Source organism: Crocuta crocuta, unplaced genomic scaffold (assembly GCF_008692635.1).
Source record: "Crocuta crocuta isolate KB4526 unplaced genomic scaffold, BGI_CrCroc_1.0 scaffold61, whole genome shotgun sequence".
NCBI lineage: Eukaryota > Metazoa > Chordata > Mammalia > Carnivora > Hyaenidae > Crocuta > Crocuta crocuta.
This window is the reverse complement of record NW_027528369.1, coordinates 5,430,052-5,454,451: the sequence shown is the minus strand read 5'-3', so window position 1 is coordinate 5,454,451 and position 24,400 is coordinate 5,430,052. Positions and strand designations below refer to the sequence as shown.

The window sequence follows — 24,400 nt, the reverse complement described above, 5'->3', positions numbered from 1 at the left end:
GGTGGGCTCTCGGTCTTCCAGACGGCCTTCGAGCCCCCCTGGCCTTTGCAGGATCAGGAACCCCCGAACAGGATAAGTGAACAGAAGGCAGGCAGGGGTGGACACAGGAGGCACCCGGCACCCGGCCATGGCTCTTCTAAGGACACAAATCAGGAAGCCGTCCAGCATGGTCTCACAGGCTCCCCAAAGCTTCCTCTAGGAAGGACACATCCCCCAAGGTCACAATCATCTGCCCCGGGCACTCAGAGCGCTCCGCCGAGCATAGGCACCTGGCTGTCCTGTGGGGACCCCCAACCTGCTCAGGCAGAGACCCCCTGTGGAGGGTCAGGGGGCCTGCCTAGCGTGGGCCCACCAGAGAGAGCAGAGACCCTCCAGCGGAGGGCCCCTCCCTACTCCCCGTCCAGAAAAGACAGAAACTGCTCCCCCTCACACAACCTCCTTCGGCATAATGCTCGTCGCAAGGCCGTGTCACCACAGGGGGCTTATTCTAAGCCTTCTGAATGCTGCAAGGGCCAACAATGACCACACGTTCCTTTCCTAACTGGGAGAAATGAAACACTTGCCAATTAACCTCCGCACCAGCAAGGTTTAGTCCTAGGAGTTAGGTCGGGGTGAAATCGTCAGAGACGGGGGCGCCTGGGTGGCTTAGTCGGTTGAGCGTCCGACTTTTGCTTCGGTCATGATCTCGCGGTTCGTGGGTTCGAACCCCGCGTCGGGCTCTGTGCTGACTGCCAGCTCAGAGCCTGGAGCCTGTTTCAGTCTGTGACTCCCTCTCTCTCTGACCCTCCCCTGCTCACGCTGTCTCTCTCTCTCTCTCTCTCCCCTAGAAATAAATAAAAACATAAAAAAAATAAATTTAAAAAAAATCGTCAGAGACAGCAGCCCTGGTCAGAAAGGTAGCCTCACGTGGGCACGAATTACTCTGCAAAAGTAGCCCCACCATGAGCGTTACCCTGATGAGAAAGCGAACTCCGTGTGAGCATTATTCCGGGCAGCTGACATTTTCTGAGCACTTACTCTGATCCAAATCCTGTGCTAGAAACTGATGTGTATTAGCTCACCCCAACCGTATGGGGTGGGGGCCACCATGATCCCCTCCGTAGAGACAAAGAGACTGAGGTTCAGAGGGGCTCCCATCAACTAACTGCCCAAGGTCACAACAGCCAGGAGCAGTGGGCCCAGGACAGGAGCCTGGGTCTTTGCTCCCTCCCCTCCCCCACACTTCATCTCCTGCTGAGTGACGGGCAGTGATCCCTGCTACACGCCACCTGGTTGATCCCGAAACAAGACTGACTCCTCAATGCTCTCACTTAAGACTATATCCCCATCCTGTGTTCGCTAAAACAAGCAGGTCCAATCAAAAGACTTCATTTTCCACTGAGGAGAACAATCCAACAGTGGACAGAAAACCCACAGCAGACAGACCTTCCATCCCTGGATCCGACCCCATTCCTCCCGCTCGGTGCTCCAGCCCCCAAGTTTGGCACAAGCACAGGGACCCCGGCCTGGGCTCCCCATCCCTTCCCTCTGTCTGTCCTGATGGAGGGGACCCTCTTACCAGGGCGGTCTTCTAAACCTCTGGATACACCCAAGCTCAAGGCCCAGAGACACTCAGAGACGACTCTGGCCACCACCGTCTCTGACACTGGCGGACCCAAGTTGGCCACCAACTCTTCACCACTCTTGCCATTAGGGGATGGAATGTGCTTCCCCACCCTTGAGGCTGGGCTGGACTTGTGATGTGCTTTGACCAGAAGAATGTGGCAGAAGTCACACTGTGCCAGTTCTGACCCCAAACTAGCCATGCGGAGGGAGGGACAAAGAGGCTGCAGGGAAGAGCACTGAGGGGCAGACAAGGGAGGAGAGCCTTCCTGGAAATTCCTGCCCAGCCGTCAGCGGGACGGGCTGCATGAAGGACTCTAACCGACACCACGTAGGACCCATTACCCCCCCCATCCAGCTCAGCCCTGCCCAAATCCTGATGCACAGAATTACAGTGTTAAGCCCAGTGTTGTGATGCAGTTGGTTATACTGCAATAGGTGATTAAAGCACCATATCCCCAAACTGGCTTCCAGGCACCTCCTTCTCAGAAGGAGACGGACATTGGGAAAGACCTGCCTCTTTCCAAGTCCTGGACCCCAGTAAGCAAAGCCACCCCCTAATGACGATACTGCCCATAAAAGCCTGAGCTACAGACCTCACATACCAGCCTCTACTCCGCACACCAACACACAAGGTAGCCACCATCGCTGTGCCCATTTTACAGATATAGATACTCAAAGGGGACGTCCAGTTCAGAGCGGCACAGCCAGGAGTCAAGCCCAGGCCTGTCCAAGTCCAACCCTGCTCTTATGTGCCAGGTCACGTGACCTCCCACAGCACATCCACCACCCAGGATCGCCCCCAGGAAGCGCAGACCAGACCCCTGCCCTCCGGGACACAGGTCAGATGTGGCTCTGAGCCGCAAAGCACGCCAGAGGGACTGGAAAGCCAGACTGCTGGATCCATCTGGTGGCCATTTACTGGGCCCTCATCAGGTACAAAACCTCCCAGAGCACTCAGGGAGGGGAAAACTCATCTTCGTTTTTGTTATAAATGCATTCACGTCCGTATTTAACCAATGTCTGCCCCACGCCCCAACAATGTCCATGAAATTAAAGATCATGTCTATTTTTCTCAACAACTGCCCTTGGTTTACCAATAAAGTTACTAAATGGATGAATGGGGGAAATGAATGAAGCAAGGACAAATGAAGGCAAAGAGCTGGCCAGTCAGTGGCCCCTGCCTGTGACCAGCCTGACAGGTGCAGCCTGATGTGTTCTCCTGACCACACACCTCCAACGCCAGCTCCCCCAAAAGCTTTCACTACGTTGCAGCACAAGAGGCTAATGCTAAAGAAACAGACCTTCTTTCCTCTGAAACCTGAGGTCTGGCACCTCCTGGGACTTGGGAAGAGCAGGTGGAAAACTCTAGAAGCAGGACTTTGGGTTGTGTGTTTCACCATGAGACTTCCGATAGGTGGCCTGGGTGGCGGGAGACGGTCTCTCAAGCCTAGAGAGGAAGCCAGATGCATGCCCTCCCACTGCCTTCCGGTTAGACCCGATCTCATTCTTCTAGAATTCACTTCCTTGGTCCAAGAGGTGGACCCCTGAAAAAAGCAGAACCAGAGTCTTCCCCCCAGATGGACACGCAGTCTATCGATCATGGTGGTTATACTCCATAAAGTCACCACCGACGCTGAATTAGCAAATACTTGGGGCGCCTGGTGGCTCAGTTGGTTGAGCATCTGACTTCTGATATCAGTTCAGGTCATGATCTCCCAATAGCGAGGTTGAGCCTCGCATCAGGCTCTGTGCTGAGCATGGAGCTTAAGACTCTCTCTCTCTCTCTCTCCCCACCCCCCTCTTGTGCGTGCGTGTGTTCTCTCTCTCTCTCGGTCTCTCTCAAAATAAACATTAAAAAACAAAAAAGAAAAAAGAATTAGTAAATATCAAACCAATGCTTTTGAAGAAATACAGGGTTAGGCTCTTACAAACCTCTGGTCGTGACATTTTCATCAAATGATCAATATATAACCTCATTTTTTGTGTGTGTGTTTCTGTTTAAAGACCGCTAATTTAATGTATATTGTTGAGGAGTGGCTGGGTGGCTCAGTCGGTTAAGTGTCCCACTTCTGCTCAAGTCATGATCTCATGGCTCTGGGTTCAAGCCCTGCATCGGGCTCTGTGCTGACAGCTTGGAGCCTGGAGGCTACTTTGGATTCTGTGTCTCCCTCTCACCCTCTTTCTCTCTCAAAAATAAGAAGCATTACAAAAATGTTTTTTTTTTTTAATATATACAGATCATTGATTCATTAACAGTGAACTCACAACCAACAGCACTACGTACAACTCATGCCTAGACACAGCTTATCTAACACCTATTATCTTCTCCATAAGCCATATCACAGCCTTAGGAACACCAGACTGCCCTTGGGGGCCATTGTACACAACAAAACCACCCCCAAAAGCCCAAAATGAGAATAACATGGCGCTCAGCTATCTGAGAAAAAGACACTTGTTAACAGTATAAGAGCGGGGCACCTCGGTGGCTCAAACTATTAAGTGTCCGACTCTTGGTTTTGGCTCAGATCAGGATCTCACAGTTCCTGAGTTCGAGCCCTGCACCCAGCTCTGCACTGATAGCACAGAGCCTGCTTGGGATTCTGTCTTCCTCTCCCTCTGCCCTTCCCCTGCTTACTCTCTCTCACGAAAATAAAAATAGGCATTAAAAAAAAAACAAAAACAAAAACCGTAGAAGAGCTAACACGAGAAAGATGCCAGCTAGGAACACGCATGTCGGGCGACTCAAAAATTCGCCCCCCTCACCCACCAACCCCACTCCTGTCTGCAGAGGATCACCCAAGTGCCACAAGATTTGGTTCACGGGTTACAAATGCGTCAGTGAGTAGGCAAATTTGGGACTATCGAATCCACAAACAGAGGATCGACTGTGGACGTGGAGAGGAAGCCGCACCGCGGGCCACACGGTCTGCTCTACAGACGAGGTCTGTGCACGGAGACAGAAAGGAAAGGCGGGGGGCCCAGGAAAGAGGGGTGCCAGAGGCCCTGGCTCCCTGGATGCCACGAGTTACAGACCCATCTTCTCAGCCACTCATTTCTGGAATTCTCTCTCACGTACGTGTAAGGCAGCTTCCGAATCCCACCGGCCAGAAGGCCCCGACTTATGCGCTCGGCAGTGGAGACTGGGCCATCAGACACACACTCTGCAGAGTTGGGACAGGAGACACAGAAGACTGGAAACGCAGCAGCCAGAGGGGAAAGGCTCACGCCTACGGACGCGCACACACTCCCCGGTCGGCAGGCTGAAGAGTGGCGCCCAGGATGCAGGCCACCCCCAGCAGAACATTCCACCTGAGCTGCCCAGTGATTTGCGGAAGCCTCCGGCCCAGCGATCAGGGGTCACAGCTCAATCTAGGACAGATGTCCAGACAGATGGCAAAACCGACAGACACATGTGATCCTGCACGTTCGCTCTGTGGGGAAGAAGCCACCTGCCCTCACGAAGCAAGATGCAGCTTTGCCATCGCAGTCAGTGCAGCAGCGGCCGCGTGAAAACCTTCTGCTTCTCGGGGAGAAGGAAGAGAGTGGGGATTATAAAGGAAGTGGATAATGCAAAAAGGAAGAAGGAGGTATATTCCAGAACTATGCTGTCCAATATAGTAGCCGCGGCCAGATGTGGCTATTAAGCACACAAAAATGAACTGGTCCAAACTGAGATGTTCTGGAGGGATCACATACACACTGGATTCTGAACACTCAGATCAAAAACAAGAATGTAAAATCTCAGCAACTGTATCGTGCGTATGTTGAAATAATACTTTGTATATACTAAGTTAGATAAATACATTAAAATGATTTTTACTTTTTCTGTGTCATTTTTATTTTTTAAGGTTTCTTTATTTTTGAGAGAGAGACAGAGACAGGGCATGAGTGGGGGAGGGGCAAAGAGAGAAAGGGAGACACAGAATCCAAAGTAGCTCCAGGCTCTGAGCTGTCAGCATAGACCCTGATGTGGGGCTCGAACTCACAAACTGGGAGATCATGACTGGACTCGAAGTAGGGCACTTAACCGACTAAGCCGCCCAGGTGCCCCTCTCCACACGCTTTTTAATGTGGTGACTAGGAATTTAAAACTATAGGGGCACCTGGGCAGCTCAGTCGGTTAAGTTTTTGACTTTGGCTCAGGTCATGATCTCGCAGTTTGTGGGGGTCGAGCCCCAAGTCAGGCTCTGTGCTGACAGCTCAGAGCCTGGAATCTCCTTCGGATTCCGTGTCTCCCTCTCTCTCTGCCCCTCCCCCTCTCATATTCTCCTTCTCAAAAACAGTTAAATAATAATAATAAAACTATACACATGGCATTGGTGATTCACATATTTCCTTTGGACAGCACTGGTCTAAAGTAGCCCAGGTCGGCTACAGAATGGAGAGGCGGGTGGGATGGGGGAAGAGGAAACAAAATGTCTGCTCAGATCTTTTGCTCACTTTTTAATTGGGTTTTTTGTTTTCTTATTGTTGTGGGGTTTTTTTTTTTTAATGTTTGTTTATTGTGAGAGAGAGGGAGAGAGCAAGGGAGAGGGGTAGAAAGAGACTCCTGAGCAGGCTCGGTACTGTCAGCGCAGAGCCCAACAGGGGGCTCCGTCTCACAATCCAGGAGATCATGACCTGAGCCAAAATCGAGTCCAATGCTTCACCAACTGACCCACTCAGGTGCCCCTTATTCTTGTGTTTTTGAGAGTTCTTTGTGTATTTTGGAAACAAGCCCTTTATCAGCCTTGTGTTTCGCAAACATCTTCTCCCAGTCTGTGGCTTGTACGTTTTTATAGCACCTGTTGGTGGGGGAAACTCACCCAATGTTGTTCCTCTGAAAAGCTTGATAACCTTGGGCCAGTCATGCAAGCTCACTTACCTCACCAGCACAAAGGCAGAACTCACAGGCTTCATGTGATGACAGACTATACGTGAATATCCGTACGCACGGTCACACGGACACACGCGTGCTTACGGTGCTCAGCAAGGGAGTCCTTACTATGCCAGCAGTGGCCCCCAATTCCAGCTCTCCTCAGCGGGTGGCCGCTGGCCAAAGAGCAGGTGAAGAGGCTCAAGCGGGCAGTTGGAAAGTGGACACCCTGAGCCAAGGCATTCAACCTTGAAATGAAGGAAAGTCTATACCGCATCACACCCACAGCATTCGCACGACCTTGAACATTTACTAAGGAAACTTAGGGAGGCTGCCATCTTCATAAAATGGTCCTTGTGTCCCCCAAAAGTGAATGTTTAAAATGCTTAATTCTGGACTCAAGCCAGGAGTCACATCCCCCAATGCCGGACCCAGGAAAGTGAAAGGAAGACTGGATGCTGCCACCGAAACTAAGTGTTTGGTGGAAAAACACTGCACCAACCAAAAAGAGTATGAGGAAATTTAAAACAGGACAAGGAGCCATCAGGGAAATGCAAATCAGGGCCACAAAGAGATAGGACTTCAGCCCCACCAGGACGGCTCTCCTCAAAAGCTCAGACTTTAACAAGTGTTGGCGAGGATGCAAACAAGCTGGTGGGAACGTCCACTGGTGCAGCCACTCTGGCCAACAGCCTGGCGGGTCCTCAAACAAGTCAACAGAGTTACAAGGGACCCAGCAAGTCCACTCTTAGGTACACACCCAAAGAAGGGAAACTTAGTTCCACAAACATCTGCCTACAAACGCTCACCGCAGCAGTATTCGCGGTGGCCAGAAAGTGGGAACAGCTCGAAGGCCCATGGAGCGATGTAACAGGTGCACACAATGTGGGGTCTCTGAACAATGAAGTGCGACTCAGCCACAAAAAGGAACGAAATCACTAACAGACACTACAATGCGGCTGAGCCTTCACATATGTTCAATCAAAGTCAGATGCAAAAAGCTACAGAGTAGGATTCCACTTCTATGAAAGGTCCAGAGAAGGCGAATATGGAAACGGAAAGAAGATTCCTCCTTTACAAGGAAAGGGGGTGGTGGCTCAGCAGCGCACGTTACTGAGCACCTACTGGAAACACCGGGAGTCACAAGTTCAGAGACAGTCGAGGCGTCCCCTGCCTCGGGGGACTAGAATCCAGCCCCCTCCTTGCAGACCTACCTCTGGCTGGCAACTCCATGCAGTTATAGATTTTTGGAACCAATTCCAAAACGGAAGGTCATTTAAGGCCTTCCTCTCAAGAAAGGAAAAGGACACCCAACTCCTCCCAGGAGGTAGCCTGTCATACAAATGAGCTGAGCCATCATCAGAATTACTGGAACTATATCCTAGCTGCCAACCTTAGACATTACTAGACTTCCCTCAACATCAAATTTCTTATCTAGAAGATTAGGAAACCGTCAACCTCACAGGGCTGCTAGGAGGGTTAAGTGGGGACCTACCTTGGCCCACAGTAGGGGTTCATTCATTCTCCTACCACCAACCCAACTGGTTGGGTTTTTTTGTCTTTAATGTTTATTTTTGAGAGAGAAGGGGTGGGGAGGGAGGCATAGTGTGAAGGGTGGGGACAGAGGATCCAAAGCGGGCTCAGCACTCACAGCAGAGAGCCCGACGCAGGGCTCAAACTCATGAATCATGACATGAGGACCTGAGCCAGAGTCAGACACTCAACCAACTGAGCCACCCAGGTGTCCCCCAAGTGCTCGTGTTGATGCCACAGTGAGACCATGGCCTTCAGCCAACAGGAGAGTCAGGCTGCTGGTTTGACCAAACCGGAGGAGGAAGCACGATGCTCATGAGACCTTTCACTGCCTGCGAACTTAACGTCTGTGAAAGATGTAAAAGCTGGCAGGCGCCCAGACGCTAGCAGGGGTGGTGGGTGGGCGTACAAGTCGGCACAGCCTCCCTGGGGACCACTGTGCCCAGAGCCCAGGGCACAGCCTTTCCTTTCTTCCACAAATTCTTCCAGCAATTCATCCTATGGAAATTACCAGGGACGTGCCTCAGAGTTAGCAATAAAAATATTCCCAGGGTCAATGTTAGACATAGCAAACTAAGAAGCTACCTGATACCCAAGAATAAAAAATAGATTAAAATAAATAAATAAAAGATAAGCGGGGGGTGGGGGAGAGCTATAGCCAGTTATCACAAAACAGAAGGCATATGCTCCAAAAGATTTCCACCACAGGAAATAACCTAAATTACCATCATCAAAAGAACAGGTGTCCTGGGGCGCCTTGGTGGCTCAGTTGGCTAGGGGTCTGTCCTTGGCTAAGGTCATGATCTTGCAGTTCCTGGGTTTGAGCCCCAGGTCAGGCTGTGCTGACAGCTCAGAGCCTGGACCTGCTTCGAATTCTGNATAAAAAAAAAAAAAAAAAAAGAATAGGTTTCCTATCAGGGACTCTCACCGAGTGAAACCCAAATGCAGTTAAAATAAAGCCACAGATATCAATGTGGATACCTAACAATAGATTGCATGCTAATTATAGTTTCAAGTTTTTGCAATGTAGAAAAAAATGCATGGGAATAATTATCAAAGTGGTATCCTGGCTTCTTTAGGGAGGAAGGCATATACACGAGACTTAGCTATATGTATACTCTTATTTCTTAAAGAGAAAGTTCCCAAGCAAATATTATGATCTAAGTTGGATAGAAGGATATATTCCTTTCCTATGGCTATTCTAACAAATTACCACAAACTCAGGGACTTAAAACAATACGCATGATCTTACTGCTCTGAGAGTCAGCAGAAGTCTTTTCAGAAGGTTTCCCTGGGCTAAAGTCAAGGTGTCAAGAAGCCTCCCTTCCTTCTGAGGGCTCTATGGGAGAATCCGTTTCTGTGCCTTTTCCACCTTCTGGAGGCGGCTTGCAGCCCTTGGCTTGTGGACCCCTTTCCATTTCAAAACCACTGAATTCACCTCTCTGCCCTCTGCTCTGTCATCACTTCTCCTCAGGCTCTGACCCTACTCCCTCTTATGACCGATAAGGACCACGGTGGTAACACCCCCCTCCCATAATCCAGAATAATCTGCCCATCTCAAGATCCTTAACTTAATCACATCTGTAGAGAACCTTTGGCCATATAGGAGAACGTAGTCACCAATTCTAGAGATTACGATGGGAACATCGTGGGCTGGGGACTTTGTCCTGCTTAGCAGAGTGCATAGAAATCACCACCACCACCACCACCACCACAGCAGAAATAACAGCAGCTAAGTCCTACGGAGTGCTCTGGACAGTTGTGCACAACGTGCACCATCCCAAAAGCACACAGCATGCTCACCTAATCCCCATGAGGATCCCCTAAGGAAGGTACGACTGTGATCCCACTTTATAGATGGGTACATCGAGAGGCTAACTTGTCCATGGTCGCCAACATTGTAAGTGACACGGCCAAGATTCGAACCCAGCAGTTAGGCCTTAAGAGAACAGCTTATAAGGAGAAATGGTCCCAATGTAGCACTAAATGGAAAAGGCGTGGTGACAGAATACTGGGGAAGGGTTGCATTTTATAAAAATTATGTAGGTCTCGAGAAAACAAACAAAAGCAAAAGGCTGTCGACCAAGTTTTAACACACAAGCCTCTGGGTGTTACCCTCACCCAGTTATTGTTATAAATGTTGCTGCTGGGCACCTACGTGGCTCACTCAGTTAAGCATCCAATGCTTGGTTTCAGCTCAGGTCATGATCTCACTGTTGTGGGTTCGAGCCTCACACTGGGCTCTGCGCTGGCAGTGTGGAGCCTGCTTGGGATTCTCTTTCTCCTTCCCCAAATAAACAGACTTTAGAAAACATGTTTCTGCTAATGAATAGATGTTGCTTCTTCAAAGAAAATGAAGTCAGAATTAATCAGGGCAAACACAGGTTGGAGGCGATCAACTCGGAGCAGTCTTCAACAGGAAACCGGCCACTCATGCTTGGCCATCCCTGGTTGGGTCCTTCTTAGCTCCCCGGGGACACAGGCCCTCCTCCAGCCAGGCCCCAGGCCCGCAGCGGCAGAGGCTGGCATCAGCCCCCCGCCCCCTCCCCCATGTGCCCTGCAAGGTCTTCTCTTCCTGTCTCTCTCACGCTGTGCGGGCACTAACTTTGCCAGTCTCCTTTCTGCAAATTATAAAAGTGCCCATGTTCTTCCTCCTCGAAACAGAACCCTTCGCGCACCAGACACCGCGCCCCGCCCCCAAGCCCACTCCCGCCTTGGGGCCAGTGCACCAGGCTCAGGTGCAATCCTCCCGGCGGTGCTGAAGTGGCTTCATCACCAATGTGGTTTCCAAAACATCCCCTGCCCTGTTGACACTCCTCTTCTCCAAGAGCAGAGGCCACCCCAGCCTCCAGGAGAAAGGCAAGGGCCAGGGCTGCTGGGACCTGAACCCTAAAAGGCCGCCTGCAGGCAGTTACAGGGGGAGGCGGTGGCCGCCGCGTAGGGGCCACGCCACAGCCCCTGGAACACTTTCCGGAACACACGAACACAGGTGCTGACGAGCCATCAGGGCAGCACGAGCACGAGGCACCCCGGCCAAGCACATACCAGGCGCTTACATACGTTTACACATTTAATCGTCGTGCGGATCCCGCCGGGAAACTCTGCCATCAGCCCAGCTCTCACACGAGAAGCCTGAGGCACAAGGGGGCATGGGTTGCTCAGGGCCACGCCACCAGGAAGCACAGGGCCAGGATGTGAACTGCTGTGTGTGTGCTTCAAAAAGAAGTCGTCATAGAGATGCCCTAGCTTCACCCCAGATACTGCCATCTTTGGGGAGAAAATGGGGGCACAGGCTGAAGGGGGGGCATCTACGTCCTTTCCCCGATGTGTCCACCGGTCATATATCTGTGAGGCACCCACTGCAGGCCAGGTGCAGGCTAGGTCTGGGGATTCCTCGCTGGAAACCGAACGGACTGGTCCCTCCCTGCCTCCCTGCCTCCGGGAGCCCGCATTCTGGGGTGAAGGGCCACAGAGGGCCTGGCTCCAAGCCAGACATTGCCAGAGGGCAGGAAAAGCCACCACCAGGACTTCCAGCTTCAACTGTGAACTGCACAGCACTTCCGTCTCTTCCAAGACAGAAAGAGACCCGTCACTCCGCTACCCTGCTGTGTGAAAATGCAAGCTTATCTCTAAGATCCACTGGGTAGCACGCGGTGGTGAGGAGTTTCTTCCTAAAAGGATTCACCAAGGGATGGCTTTTAACAGCTCCCTCCCTAGACACCCACGAGAGATCGGATTTGCACTGACTACTCGGGAGCCTCTGAAGACACAAGGTGGGGTACACATCCATCCAGGGCTCACAGAGATGCGAGAGACAGATGCTCCTTGCACCCGGCTCCCTGGCTTTTCCCAGTGGGATGTATCCACGCCCCAGCTGCCTCTCCCGTCCTTCCCAACAGCCCCAGATCAAGCTCTGAGCTGGGACACCAAGTTTCCCAAAAGCCACATGAAAAAGACCCATGTCCACACCCCACAGCCTTGAGAGCACCAAAGTGGACCCATCACAACTAACTTGACATGCGTAGGGTCCTTCAAAGGGGAGGTTTGGTTGCTTGAAGGAGAGAATTCAGGGGATGTACTTCCAAGAAGCAGTAGAGAAGCATGAGCAGTAATAACAAGAGCAAACCTTCCCAGGTGCCTAAGTGGTTTGCCTATAGGCTCACATCCGATCCCCCTAACCACCCTGTAAGGCAGGCACTACCTTCCTTCCCACTTTACAGATGAGGCAACAGAAGCACAGAAAAGTAAGTCTCTTGCCCAAGGTCACACAGACTCAGGATTCAAACCTAAGCAGGCGGGTGCCATAGCACACACAGCTGACCAGTCCTCACGGCCAACACCAAGTAGCTAGGAATTAAGAGAACGCCTGAAAGAAAGCAAGGGCTCCTAAACTCCTTTACAGCCAACTCCAACGTGCCCAGAATATCTGCAGCCAGATGGACACCTCAGTGGCCGTGCTCACCCCACTGCCGCTCAGGCCCCTTTTAAAGGGGAGTGTATCCGTTTGCTAGGGCTGCTGTAACACAGGGCCACAGCCCGGGTGGCCTCAACAGAGATGCATCGCCTCATAGCTGTGGAGCCTGGAAACCGCAGACCACGGGGCTGGGCTGGTACCTGGGGGCTGGGGAGAGGCGAACTCTTCCGTGCCTCTCCCCCATCTTCTGGCACTGCCAGCCACCTTCGTGGTCCTCGGCTTGTCAATGCTCCATTCCCACCTCTCTGCCTCTCATCCTGGAACCTTCTCTCCTTGTGTGTCTCCTCCAGGACACAGTCATTAGACTAGGGCCCCCCCGGATGCCAGCATGACCTCATCTTAACTAATACATCTACAAAGCCCCGATTTCCAAATACACTCACATTCTGAGGTCCAGGGGTCCAGGGCATTGGTGTAGGAAGTTGGGGGGAGGTCACAATTCAACTCATTACAGGGACCCACCCTTCCCTTAAGTCTTGAAGCTTCCAGACTATGCCCCCCACCAGGAGAGGCCATCTACCAAACCAAAGAGGGGACGTTGGCCTCAAAACAGCCAATCGCCGTACACTGGCTAAAGACGACCCAGCCAGTCACAGGCCTCCCTCAGGAATCCACTCCTGGGAGGCCGGGAAACCACAGGCTTCACTGAGGAGACCGCCCAGGGAGTGAGGATAAAGGACGGCTCTGCTGGGGAGGACCTAGCCATGGCTGTGAGGCAACTGAAGAGCGGAGAGGAGGCCCTGTCCATGGAGAGAAGCCACTGCCTGTGACTTTTGTCACAGACAGGAAGGGAGAGTCCTCAGTGTCACCACCTCCTCTTCCCAGGAGGCCTACTTACTGAGCAAAGTTGTTCATTTTCTTGGATTCCTCCAAGAACTCCTCTCCCCCCCACCAACCCAGCAAGTCCCTACAGTCATTCTATTCTCTAGCCATCAGCTGGGTTCCTACAACCACCTCTGCTCCCTCCAAAATGAGGGGCCGTGAGGAGCCTGGAAGATGCCCACCAAACTCATTTCTCATTCTTAATGGCACACAGGTTGGCCACATTTCCCAGCATCCTTTGCAGCTGGTCACATGCCAAGCTCTGGTCAGTGGAAGTTGGGAACCTTCCATTTTGCAGGCCTAGGCCATAAAAACCTCTTAAGGCATCCTCCACTCTCCCTCTTCCCCTGCATGCTGGCTGGACACAGAGGATCCTGAGGTGGCCTCACCAGTCTTAGGGGTACTTGGGTAAGAAACTTATATGAAGCAATCTTTTGTCACAGCACTTCGCCCCTGATGAACACAGAGGCTTTGCTGTGCTGTCCTCTGCCTGGACTGCTCTCCCCACAGAGCTTCCCATGGTTCCCTTTTGCTCACCCATCAAGTCTCAGCTCAAAAGTCACCTCCACAGAGAGGCTTCCCCGAGATCTACTCTACTAAAACAGCGTTCTTCCCTGGTTACTCTGTCACCATGCCCGGTTTCTTTCCTTCCTAGCATCCATCACAGTCCCAAATGGTTGCGTGATTAGTTTGGCTTTTTCTGACCTATGAAACTAGAAGTTCCTTTAGGGATCTCTGTGGTCCCATTCAACACTTTGTCCCCGGTGACAAGTCTAACACCAAACACACACTCAGTCCTTTGAGTGGTTGCTAAAATCAACAAAGGAACAAATTCTAAGAACATCAAGTAATCATCATCTAGGACAGACAACAACCCTTGAACAACCACAGAAACCAATTCCTCAACCGTCCAGCCGCCAAGCAGGTCTGAATCAAGGTCAAGAATAAAAAGGTCAGTTCTGTTTTCCGTACCAGCAGACTCGGTCATGGAGAATACACAGGCCAGAAGGGGACCGGGAAGGAAAAATCACTGTATAAATGCAAGTTCTAATATTTAGCTCATCCTTTCTCCAATACCGTGGCCCTTTATGTTTGATGAGGCCGATGGCAAGGACTAAGACATGAATGACGAGAGCAGCCAGGCCTTGAGCACCTGCCCCCGCCGTGCTCAGCACTGTTGAGGGCGCTGCACCTGTATTACTTCAGTTAATGCTTCCAAAAGTCTGGTTCAAGAGGTCCTTTCATTAGGCTTTTTACAGCTGGGGAAACGGAGGCACAAAGAGGGGACAAGTGGCCCAAGGTCACGCCCCAACCAAGTGGCAGGTCTGGGAGGAGATCCAGGCACTCAGGCTCTGGAGTCTGTGCCACTGTGAACCGTAGCCTCATCTAAACCAACAAATAAGTAAGTTTACAGACCCGGGGGACTTCGGCCGAATCTCCTGTCTGATGGGATGCTGGACTGAAAGAGCGTGGAGGCCACTTTCAGACAAAGCATTTCTTTGCAGGCAGAGGACGCCGGTGCAAAAACATCCACTTCTCCATGGTTTCGAAAACATTCCGGTCACAGCTTTCAAAAATACTCGTTTTTGGGGCGCCTGGGTGGCTTAGTCAGTTAAGCGTCCAACTTTCACTTAGGTCATGATCTCGCGGTTCGTGGGTTCGAGCCCCGCGTCGGGCTCTGTGCTGACTGCCAGCTCAGAGCCTGGAGCCTGTTTCAGTGTGTGACTCCCTCTCTCTCTGACCCTCCCCTGCTCACGCGGTCTCTCTCTCTCTCCTAGAAATAAATAAAACATTAAAAAAAAATACTCGTTTTTTGTTAATGGCTTCGAAGCCGCAGGATGGATTTCAGAACCACCCCGTTTCGATGGCCCTGGCTCCGTCAGCACCTGTCCACACTGCATGGTCCCCTGGCATGCCTGCCTCCCCGCTAACCAGGGCGCTTCGAGAGTCCCCTTCCTCCTGGCCCCCAGCCAAGCGTGTCCTCTGCACACATATGGAATGGATGTGCTTCCCTCCCGCTGTAAAAAAGAAAACCTGAGTGGAGCTGCTGCTCTTGGGTCCCCAGACGTGCTTCTCCATCACACACAGAACTGAAACATCAGAGATCACTCAGGAAGGGAGAGGAACACAGCAGGAAGCGCTGAGGCCCTGAAGGCAGACAGCATGAATACAAATTACAGCTCTGCTCACTCGTGGCTCTGCGGCCTTGGGCACTTCACCTAGTCTCCCGGGACTCCGTGCCCTCATCAACAGAGCTTCGCGGGGTCACTGCGAGGAATTAATGAGCTGTTGTATGTGATGTGCTTACACAGGCACCAGTACACACAGAGCGCTCGTTAGAGGCGGCCCTCATCATCGGCACGTCATCGTCGGCACCAGGTGGGCAGGCCAGGGACCCAAACCAGGAAAACACAACAGCTCCTAGTTTTGAGACTCCCTCATTCGCTGGCAGCCACAACTTGCCAAAAATAAGCAGATGGAGAGGACATGCGAAAGTGCAAACTTCAGGACAGGAGCCTATTCGGTCTAGACAGCCGCGATCCACACCCTCCAAGGCAGCTCACGGCCACTCCAACCCTATCCAGGCTCCACAAGCAGGTGGCGCCGCGCCCACTCTGGAGACACAGTCCAGGCCCCCCAAATGCAGAAGATGGAGCAGGGCCCTAAAGGTTGAACTCAGAAAGGCCCCCAGTGGGCTCCTTTCGACCTGGAGACTCAGCCGGTGCCCTGGAAGGGAAGAGAAACCACACACAGCCCTTCCCCAGCTGTCCCTCAGGCTCCCTCTCTGTATTCCGGGCTCTCGAGGGGGCCGGCGCTGGGAGGAAGCCTAGTCACCCTCTTACCATCACCCTTGGAAAGTAAAAGGGAGACTGACAGCCAAGAGGTGAATGGCTTAGAATCCACAGTCTTCATCAGAAGCCAGTGCCGGGGCGGGGGCCTGGGTGGCTCGGTCTGTGAAGCGTCTGACTTTGGCTCAGGTCCTGAACTCACAGTTCAGGCGTTCGAGCCCTGCACTGCACTGGGCCGTGCTAACAGCTCAGAGCCTGGAGCCTCTGTCTCCCTCACTTTCTGCCCCTCCCAGACTCGTGCTCCGTCTCTTTCTCTCTCTCAAAAATAAACATTAAAAATTAAGAAAAAAACTTATTAAAAAACAAAGAAGCCAAGGCCTTTTTTCTTTTATTGTGTTACATTTCAATTATGCAGTATTTCCCCACATATTAAAAAAAACGCACTGAGGCACCTAGGTGGCTCAGTCGGTTAAGCATCCAACTTTGGGCCAGGTCATGATTTCATGGTTCATGAGTTCGAGCACAGAGCCCGCTTTGGATCTTCTCTCTCTCTCCCTCTCTCTCTGCACCTTGCCCACTCACACTTTCTTTCTCTCAAAAATAAACACCAAAATATATGTTCAAAAGTACATTAAATAAAGTCCACTTAATTCTTGCCTATCCTAAAATTCATCTAATTCACATTAGATAGGAACTATCATCTCACTTTGACAGGTAAACTGAGGCACAGAGTGCCTCAGATCACTTACTTACTAGGTGGCAGAGGGGGTACTGGAGCTACAGGTCTGGATCCGGAGCCCAGGTGCACTCACAGTGTCCTGGCTCTGAGGTGGACAGCCGCTGCCAGCTCCTCCCCACCCTGGACATGCATGCCCCGCCTCCTTCAAGAGGGAAGTCCCATTCCTTAAACCAGAGTTGGCCTTGGTGACCCGAGCTGGTGCCAGTGATGCTCTGGGACTCCTGATGCTAAGCAGCTTCTGCCTGGGACTCTTGGAACACACCCTGGGGGGGATGCCAGGCACCATGCAAGTCCCGCTCTGGGATGGGCAGCAGTCGGCACTCAGTAGGCATTCATTTATCCCAACTGAGCCTCATCCTCCAGCCATCACCACCAACGCGCCAGACGTGGGACTGAAGATTCTGGAAACTTCCAGACCAAGTGACACACCAGTTGAGTATCACCAAATGACCTCAGTCCAGGCCACAAAGAATAGAATCACCCAGCTGAGCCCGGCCCCAATCTCTGACCCACAAACCTAGTCGCTCACATTCAGTGGAACCTGCTGATCCCACTTCAAGACAGCCATGCTGCGGGCCACCTGGCAAGGCCCTCCTCTAAGTCACCACCCAAGAGGCTCCTCCACCTATTCCATGTCCCCCGCACCCAGGTGGGTAAGAACCCTCCTTCCTCACAGGGTACCAAGCCCAGACCCTCACTGTGGTACTGAGGACACAGTCCCGCAGTGGCCGGCTGCCAAGTCTGCTCCCCTCCAGGGTGGGGGCTCCATCCTCCCTCCTCTCCCCCAGCAGCCGACAGGACAGCAGATACGCGCTCAACACATGAAACTGCCCCATCATGACACGGGCCAAAGAGAAACCCTATTAAGTCCAATGACACTTTATGGCTCTAAGCAAACCAACATGTGACGGGAGACCAGGCTTTCCCTACCTCAGCACCACTGACACTTTGTATGGGATTCTGATCTGTGGTACCGGCTAACCTGTGCACTGGAAGACTTTTATTTAGCAGCATCCCTGGCCTCGATCTACCAGATGCCAGGAGCACACTCCACTCCCAGTTATGATGACCGAAAAGTCTCACCCAGGGATTGCCAGATGCTCCCAGTGGGCCAGGGGAGGAGTGCCCTGCTTTAGACAGTGGGACCCATGTGTGCCTATTGTCACCCAGGCCTGCACGGGGGGCGGGGGACTGTGTGGTACCTGTCCCGAAGTCACACACCACTCGCCAAGTACTCCCAAACCACACACCCAAGCTCCCGCACGCTGGTCGGCAGACCTCACAGTAACCTGCAGGCTGATGCTACCCAGGAGCCCAGAAGGAATGCTGCTGCTTAGACATCCCCCTCAGGAGGTCACCCTTCCACCAGCAGGCTGCAGACACAGCCCCGAGAGTCCCCCATCGAGAGCCTGAAGGCTTGCTCTCTGTGTGGTCAGGGAGCATCATTCCTAAGCTCTTTACCCCAGAACTGGCTTTTTCTGTCACTTTACCACGAACACATGCATCTCACACAGGACGGCCAGAGCAGGCTCCAAAATGCAAACGTGATCACCTCATCCCTCTTCTGAAAAGCCATCAGTGGATCCCTGCTGCCCTCCAGACAAAGTCCAAGCACCCAAGCAAGACTCTGCCACCCTGACAAGCTGGACGCCACTCATCAGCAACAGCAATCGCAAAAATACAGCAGCAGTTCCCACTGGCTGTGTGCTAACCCCACGTTGTGTACCACGTTGACCCCTCTGATGTATTAACTCATGTGTTCATTCCCAACCACAGTCCTGCAAGGTTATAGACACCAATATTATTCCCTTTGTAGAGGCAAGAGAATTAAATCTCGGAAAACAGATGTAAATTGCCCGTGGTCACACAGCAAAGCTCCTCAAATGGTGCTAGAAGTCTAAGCCCAACCTGCTTGTACCTAATGAAGCCACGTCCGCTCCATGAGGATTTGAATCTAGTTATGGCCATGTCTTCAGTACCTAGGACAGTGCCTGGCAGAGCGGACATTCCAGTATGGAAGGAAGGAGGCTTAGGAGGAAGGATGGTTGGTGGTCTCTGGAGCAGCATACAGCAACCTGGCTAGTTACCAGGACCACCTGGTGGGGTTCTTTTAATGTTTATTCTGAGAGAGAGAGAGGAAGAAAGCAGGAGCAGGGGAGAGGCAGCGAGAGAGGGAGAGAGAGAAGCCCAAGCAGGCTCCACACAGCATGGAGCCCAGTGTAGGGCTCGATCCCACAAACTGTGAGATAATGACCTGAGCCAAGACCAAGAGTTGGATGCTCAATGGACTAAGCCACCCAGGCACCTGTGGGGAGCTTATTAAAATACTGAGTCCCTGGGGCGCCTGGGTGGCTTAGTTGGTTAAGCGTCTGACTTTCACTTAGGTCATGATCTCACGGTTCGTGGGTTCGAGCCCCGCGTCGGGCTCTGTGCTGACAGCCAGCTCAGAGCCTGGAGCCTATTTCAGAGTCTGTATCTCCCTCTCTCTGACCCTCCCCTGCTCACGCTGTCTCTATCTCCTAGAAATAAATAAAAATAAATAAATAAATAAAATACTGAGTCCCTATCTAGTGAATGACAGTCTTCCTCATCCTCTCCAGGGAGAGGGCAGAATGGTATTTAGTTAAAAGGAGGAGAATCTATAGACATGTCCTATAAACGTGGATTTCAGGAGCCAAAATCTGGTCTCGTGCACCTTAGAATGAGCTTCACAAGAATGTTCCAGTAGCCTGTACTTTTAAAGGTCCCCCATGCTCAGTCAGCTGAGCTTCCGACTTTGGCTCAGATCACAGTCTCATGGTTCATGGGTTTGAGCCCTGTGTCGGGTTCTGTGCGGACAGCTCGGAGGCTGGAGCCTGCTTCGGATTCGGTGTCTCCGTCTCTCTCTGCCAACCCCCCCACTGGACTCTGTCTCTCTCTCTCTCTCAAAAATAAGTAATAAACATTAAAAAAATTATTAACCCCCCTCCATGGATTTCTGATGATTAGCCAGGCCTGGGACCCAGTGTCCGCTCTCGGTATGGCACCCCTGCATTTACCATCAGTGCCTGTTGCACACTCCCCAGGCCCCCACTCCCACCCCAGCTGCAACAGGTTTCTGGGCCACTTAAGAGATGGAGGGTGGCCAAATGCAAGCAAAACAGGGAGGAAAGTCGGCTGCTTAAACACATGGGTGTTTTCAAAACAGGGCTTCAGGCTCCGTGCCACCGCAGACGTGCTTGGCTGCAGAGCCAGGAGGAACCTTTCAGGAAGCTGTTGAATCGAACTCACGGTAAGAGAAATGAAATGAAGAGCTATGCCAAGCTCACGGATCCCATCTGTGAACAGCCAAGGTGAGAGCCCACTGCGGTACGGATCAAGGCTTGGGTAGGACGGGACCTCGTGGGCTTTTGTGGGGAGCTGCCAAACTCCCCTTTAACTCAGAAATCACACTTACAGGAAGCCGTCCTTCAGATATACCCGGCAAGAATAAAAGAATGCAAAGACAGTCCCCACGCACTGCTGGAGGGAACGTAACATGCTGCAGTCACCCTGAAGACAGTCTGGCAGCTCCTAAGATGATTAAACAGAGTCACCACATAACAAACTGAGGGCTGATGGGGGTGGAGGAGGGCACTTATGGGGATGAGCACTGGGTGTTATATGGAAACCAACTTGACAATAAACTATATATATATATATATATATAAACTATATATATATATAAAAACAATAAACTATATATATATATAAACTATATATATAAACTATATATATATATATATATAAAAACAAAAACCCAGAGTCACCATAGGACACAACAATTATGCTCCTACACACAAGAGAATTGAAAACACACACCCTCACAAGGACTTGTATGTGAATGCTCCTAGCACGATTCACTGCAGCCAAGAGGTGGGAACAGCCCAAATGCCCACCAATGGGTGAACCATCAAATTGGGGAAAATCCACACAAGGGAATATTATTCAACCGCACAAAGGAGTGAAGCGCAGACACGTGCTACAACACGTGTGAACCTCAGGGGTCATCATGCTAAGTGAACAAAGCCAGACACAGAAAGACTCGTGTTCTTGAATTCCATTGACAGGAAATGCCCCCAACAGGGAAATCAATGGAGACAGGAAGTAGATTCACAGTAGCTTAGAGCAGGGGAAGAGAGTGAGGGTAATCAGTTCTTTATGAGGTGACTGCGAAGGTTCGAAACATGGGTGCTTGCACAGATGGGTGAATATCCTAAAAGCTACTGAACTGTTCATTTTAAATGGGTAAATTGTATGGTATGTGAGTTCTATCTCAATCGAGTTTTTACAAAAAAAAAAGAAAAAAGAAAAAGTACAGTTGCAGTGGCTAATAGCAAAAAACCAGAAATCACCCAAATGTCCATTTTGGGGGCTGGGGNTCACGCAGCCAGATGCTATGTGGTCGTGAAAGCATCAGGTAAGGATCTGAACCCACCTCCGAATGGTCACTAAATTAAAAAAAGAAATCTGGGGGCGCTAGGGTGGCTCAGTTGGTTAAGTGTCTGACTTCGGCTCAGGTCATGATCTTGCAGTTTATGGGTTTGAGCCCTGCATCGGGCTCTGTGTAGACAGCTCGGAGCCTGGAGCCTGCTTCAGATTCTGTCTTTCTCTCTCTCTGCCCCTCCCCAGCTCATGCTGTCTCTCTCAAAAATAAACTTTAAAATACAAAAACATTTTTTTAATTAAAAAAAATATATAAAAAGAAATCAAAGTGCAGAAATTTAAGTAGTAGGGACCCATTTGTGGAACAAAACATGACCCGTACATTACACAAGCATAAAGTACTCTAAAAGACAAAAGAACTTGGTAATGAGCTTGACCACCCCAGGGGGCTGGGGAAGAGAGACATTTTTTCATGAATTGTTTGATTTTTCCAAGTTTAATTTTTCAATTACATTGACATTAAAAAAAAAGAGTCCAAACAACAAATGCCAATTAAAGCAAGTCTCTGCAACTGAAAATTGCTTAAGTCTCCTTGCTCCGTTTGTTAAAAACAGCCGTAGAAGCTTTAGGAACTGACCAATTGCCCAATCTGACACGGGTGGGGAAAGACCTCCCAGGACTAGAGCTTCATTCAAAAGCTACAGGATACCCTGACGTGCTCTGTCCCCCTGCAGCAAAAGGTAAAGGACTCTCGTTCTGTGGTTCGTGGTAAAACCAAACAGGCCTATCTGGCTACCAAGCCAGGAATTCCTGCAGCTCCGTCACTTAGCCCTTAAGAGGGCAGAGCGCTTAACTGGCAACAGAAACCAGATGGTCCCCAATGCCGTCAGCCCAGGTGAGCCACCTGAATGTCATTTCCAAGTTGGCCACTCAGGCCTCTGTTCCTTCCCCCATGCTTTTCTGGCTGAACTTCCCCCACCCACTCTAAACCCCAGTAGAGACCCCAAAACAATGGCCATGCTTCCGTTTCCAGAAGATTAAGACATTAAACCAATAACAAGTACGGGGACAAGGGAAGGCAGCGGGGAGAGGTGCGGGGCCAGGCATCCGGGTACTCACAGAAGCCCTCGATCTTGTCCGCCGTCTTGCTCCAGGCCACCTGCCGCGTCTCCATGATCACCTGGACGGTCCTCCGCTCGGGGGTGGACTTGCGGAAGCTGAACACGGTCATCACCGTGCCCAGCTCCAGGGTTCTCTTGATCTGACTCTTCTCATATTCGGGAAGGGTGTCCACGTTGACCATGGCGGTCATTGTCAGCGGAGTAGGGGGTGGGAGGAGTGAGGGAACAGGATGCTGGAAAGGCGGAATGAAGGAGTGAGTTGGGTTTTGTGAACTGAGGAAGAATTCGTTAACTAACAACCGAAATCCTGTCTCATGCCCATCAGGAGTTGTCTTAGGAGATTCTCGAGGCTGGGAATCGTTGGCCACTCAGACAGCCCAGAAAGGACACACAGAGGTTTAAATATAAGTGGAGATGTGGGAGGAGCCCCCCCGACCTCAATGACTCAACTGTCATCCTGGCTTTGAATAACCAAATCACTCCAGCCTGGCAGTGACCCCGGCCCTCCCCACACACTTCCATGCCAGAGAATATTTGAATAGCCAAAGCAGTCCAGGCCGGCCCCACTCCTCACCCCCAGCATCCTTTTCTCTTCTGCCTAGATTTCCCTCACCATCCCCTTACTTCCTAAGTGAGCTTGGGAAGAGGGAAAGAAAATAAGTATTAACTAAGCCACTTCAGAATGCATCTGTGGAGACTTCTGCATAGAAACGGAGCCACAAGGACAGAAAACATCAGGGCCCAGCAAGTTCAAGTTCAAGTCCTGGTGTGGCTTCCTGCCGACTGTGGGGCTCTGGGCAGGCTGCATGACCCCTGCAAGTCTCGGGCGCATCCCTTCTAAAATGGGGTTGTTGGGACAGTGAGGAAGCCTAAACTGCGATGGCACCTGGCATTCCGCTCAGCACACAGTAGGTGCTCTCGGACAGCACCGATGCGCATGCACAGAGAGGCGCCGGGCCTCAAATCCTGGAGCCAACTGGGTCTGGTCGCATTCACACCCATGTCCATCAGCAAATGCAATGCATCTTCCCCGGTCACTGGCTCCTCCCAGGACCTCACACCTGGATTATTCTAAACCCCCACCTGGTCTCCCGCTTCTGCCCCAGCCCCCCACAGTCCAGCACAGCCCAGTCCAGACCAGTAGTTAGAGACTCTGTTTTGAACAACATGAAATCACGTTAGCCCCTCTGAGCAGCCAGCTGCAGTCACGCGCTGACCCCTCACTCTGCAGAGGGGGGTCAGATGGAAGGCTCTCTCGCTGCAGACCCTCCCCCACCCCCAGGCCTTATTTCCGCGCTTGTAGAGATAACGGGGAACCTCCCAAGTTCTTGGAAGGATTAAACCAGATATAGATCTTGGAGCCCTTAAAACGACGACGCATGTCCGTGCTCCCCAGATCTCACTACTGCTACTACCGCCATCAACTGTTCCAAGCATCTCTATTATCTCCTCCCCACCGCCAGGTCCCACAGCATCAGGAGCCCACGGCTGCCAAGCTGCTCAAAATCAGGGCCTCAGTTCCCTCATCTGTAAAATGGAGAGAATACCAGGGCCACTAGAAGGATTGGAAGCTCCGACGTAGGTACAGCGCCCAGCACTCAGCAGGGCCTCAGATAGTAGTCACCCCCTAGTCAGCTGTTCAACATGCAGAGTGTCACCTGTAAGCCAGGAACTGAGTTGGGGACTGGTATGCAAATGACGGGAAGGGAGTGGGGCGAGGCCCAGGCTTTGCCCTCTGCCCCCTTCTTCCCTCCAGCTCATGCCCATAGCCAAAGGCACGTCTGCGGGTATCTGGCAGCTGGAGATAAACTCAGGAATTACACCTGCCCTCTGCTCACTTAGAAGCAGACCTGTCAGCTCAACCCCTACTTAGGTCAGAGAAAGCTTCTGGGAGAAGAAGATATCTGGATGCAATCTTTTTAAGAGGTAAAGCACAAGGGAATAGCGTTCTCATCAGAGCAACAGCCTTAAGCAAAGGCCCAGCACAAAGACTAGTAAGTAGGGTGGGCCACAAACTCTGCCTGAAATGAGCCTCCTGCCCCATCACCCTGTGAGCCT

The 24,400-nt window shown here is 51.5% G+C and overlaps 1 protein-coding gene across 1 annotated transcript in view; it reads right to left on the bottom strand.

Annotated features, from left to right (window-relative positions):
* The window catches only part of PLCG2 (phospholipase C gamma 2), a 165,349-nt gene extending 142,776 nt beyond the window's left edge, over nucleotides 1–22,573 (bottom strand). Inside the window, exon 1 of the mRNA XM_077754063.1 lies at nucleotides 22,341–22,573. Within this exon, the coding sequence (XP_077610189.1) occupies nucleotides 22,341–22,533 (193 nt within the window). The 5' untranslated portion in view covers nucleotides 22,534–22,573. The remainder of the gene's footprint in view (nucleotides 1–22,340) is intronic.
* Between the last annotated feature and the right edge of the window lie 1,827 nt (nucleotides 22,574–24,400).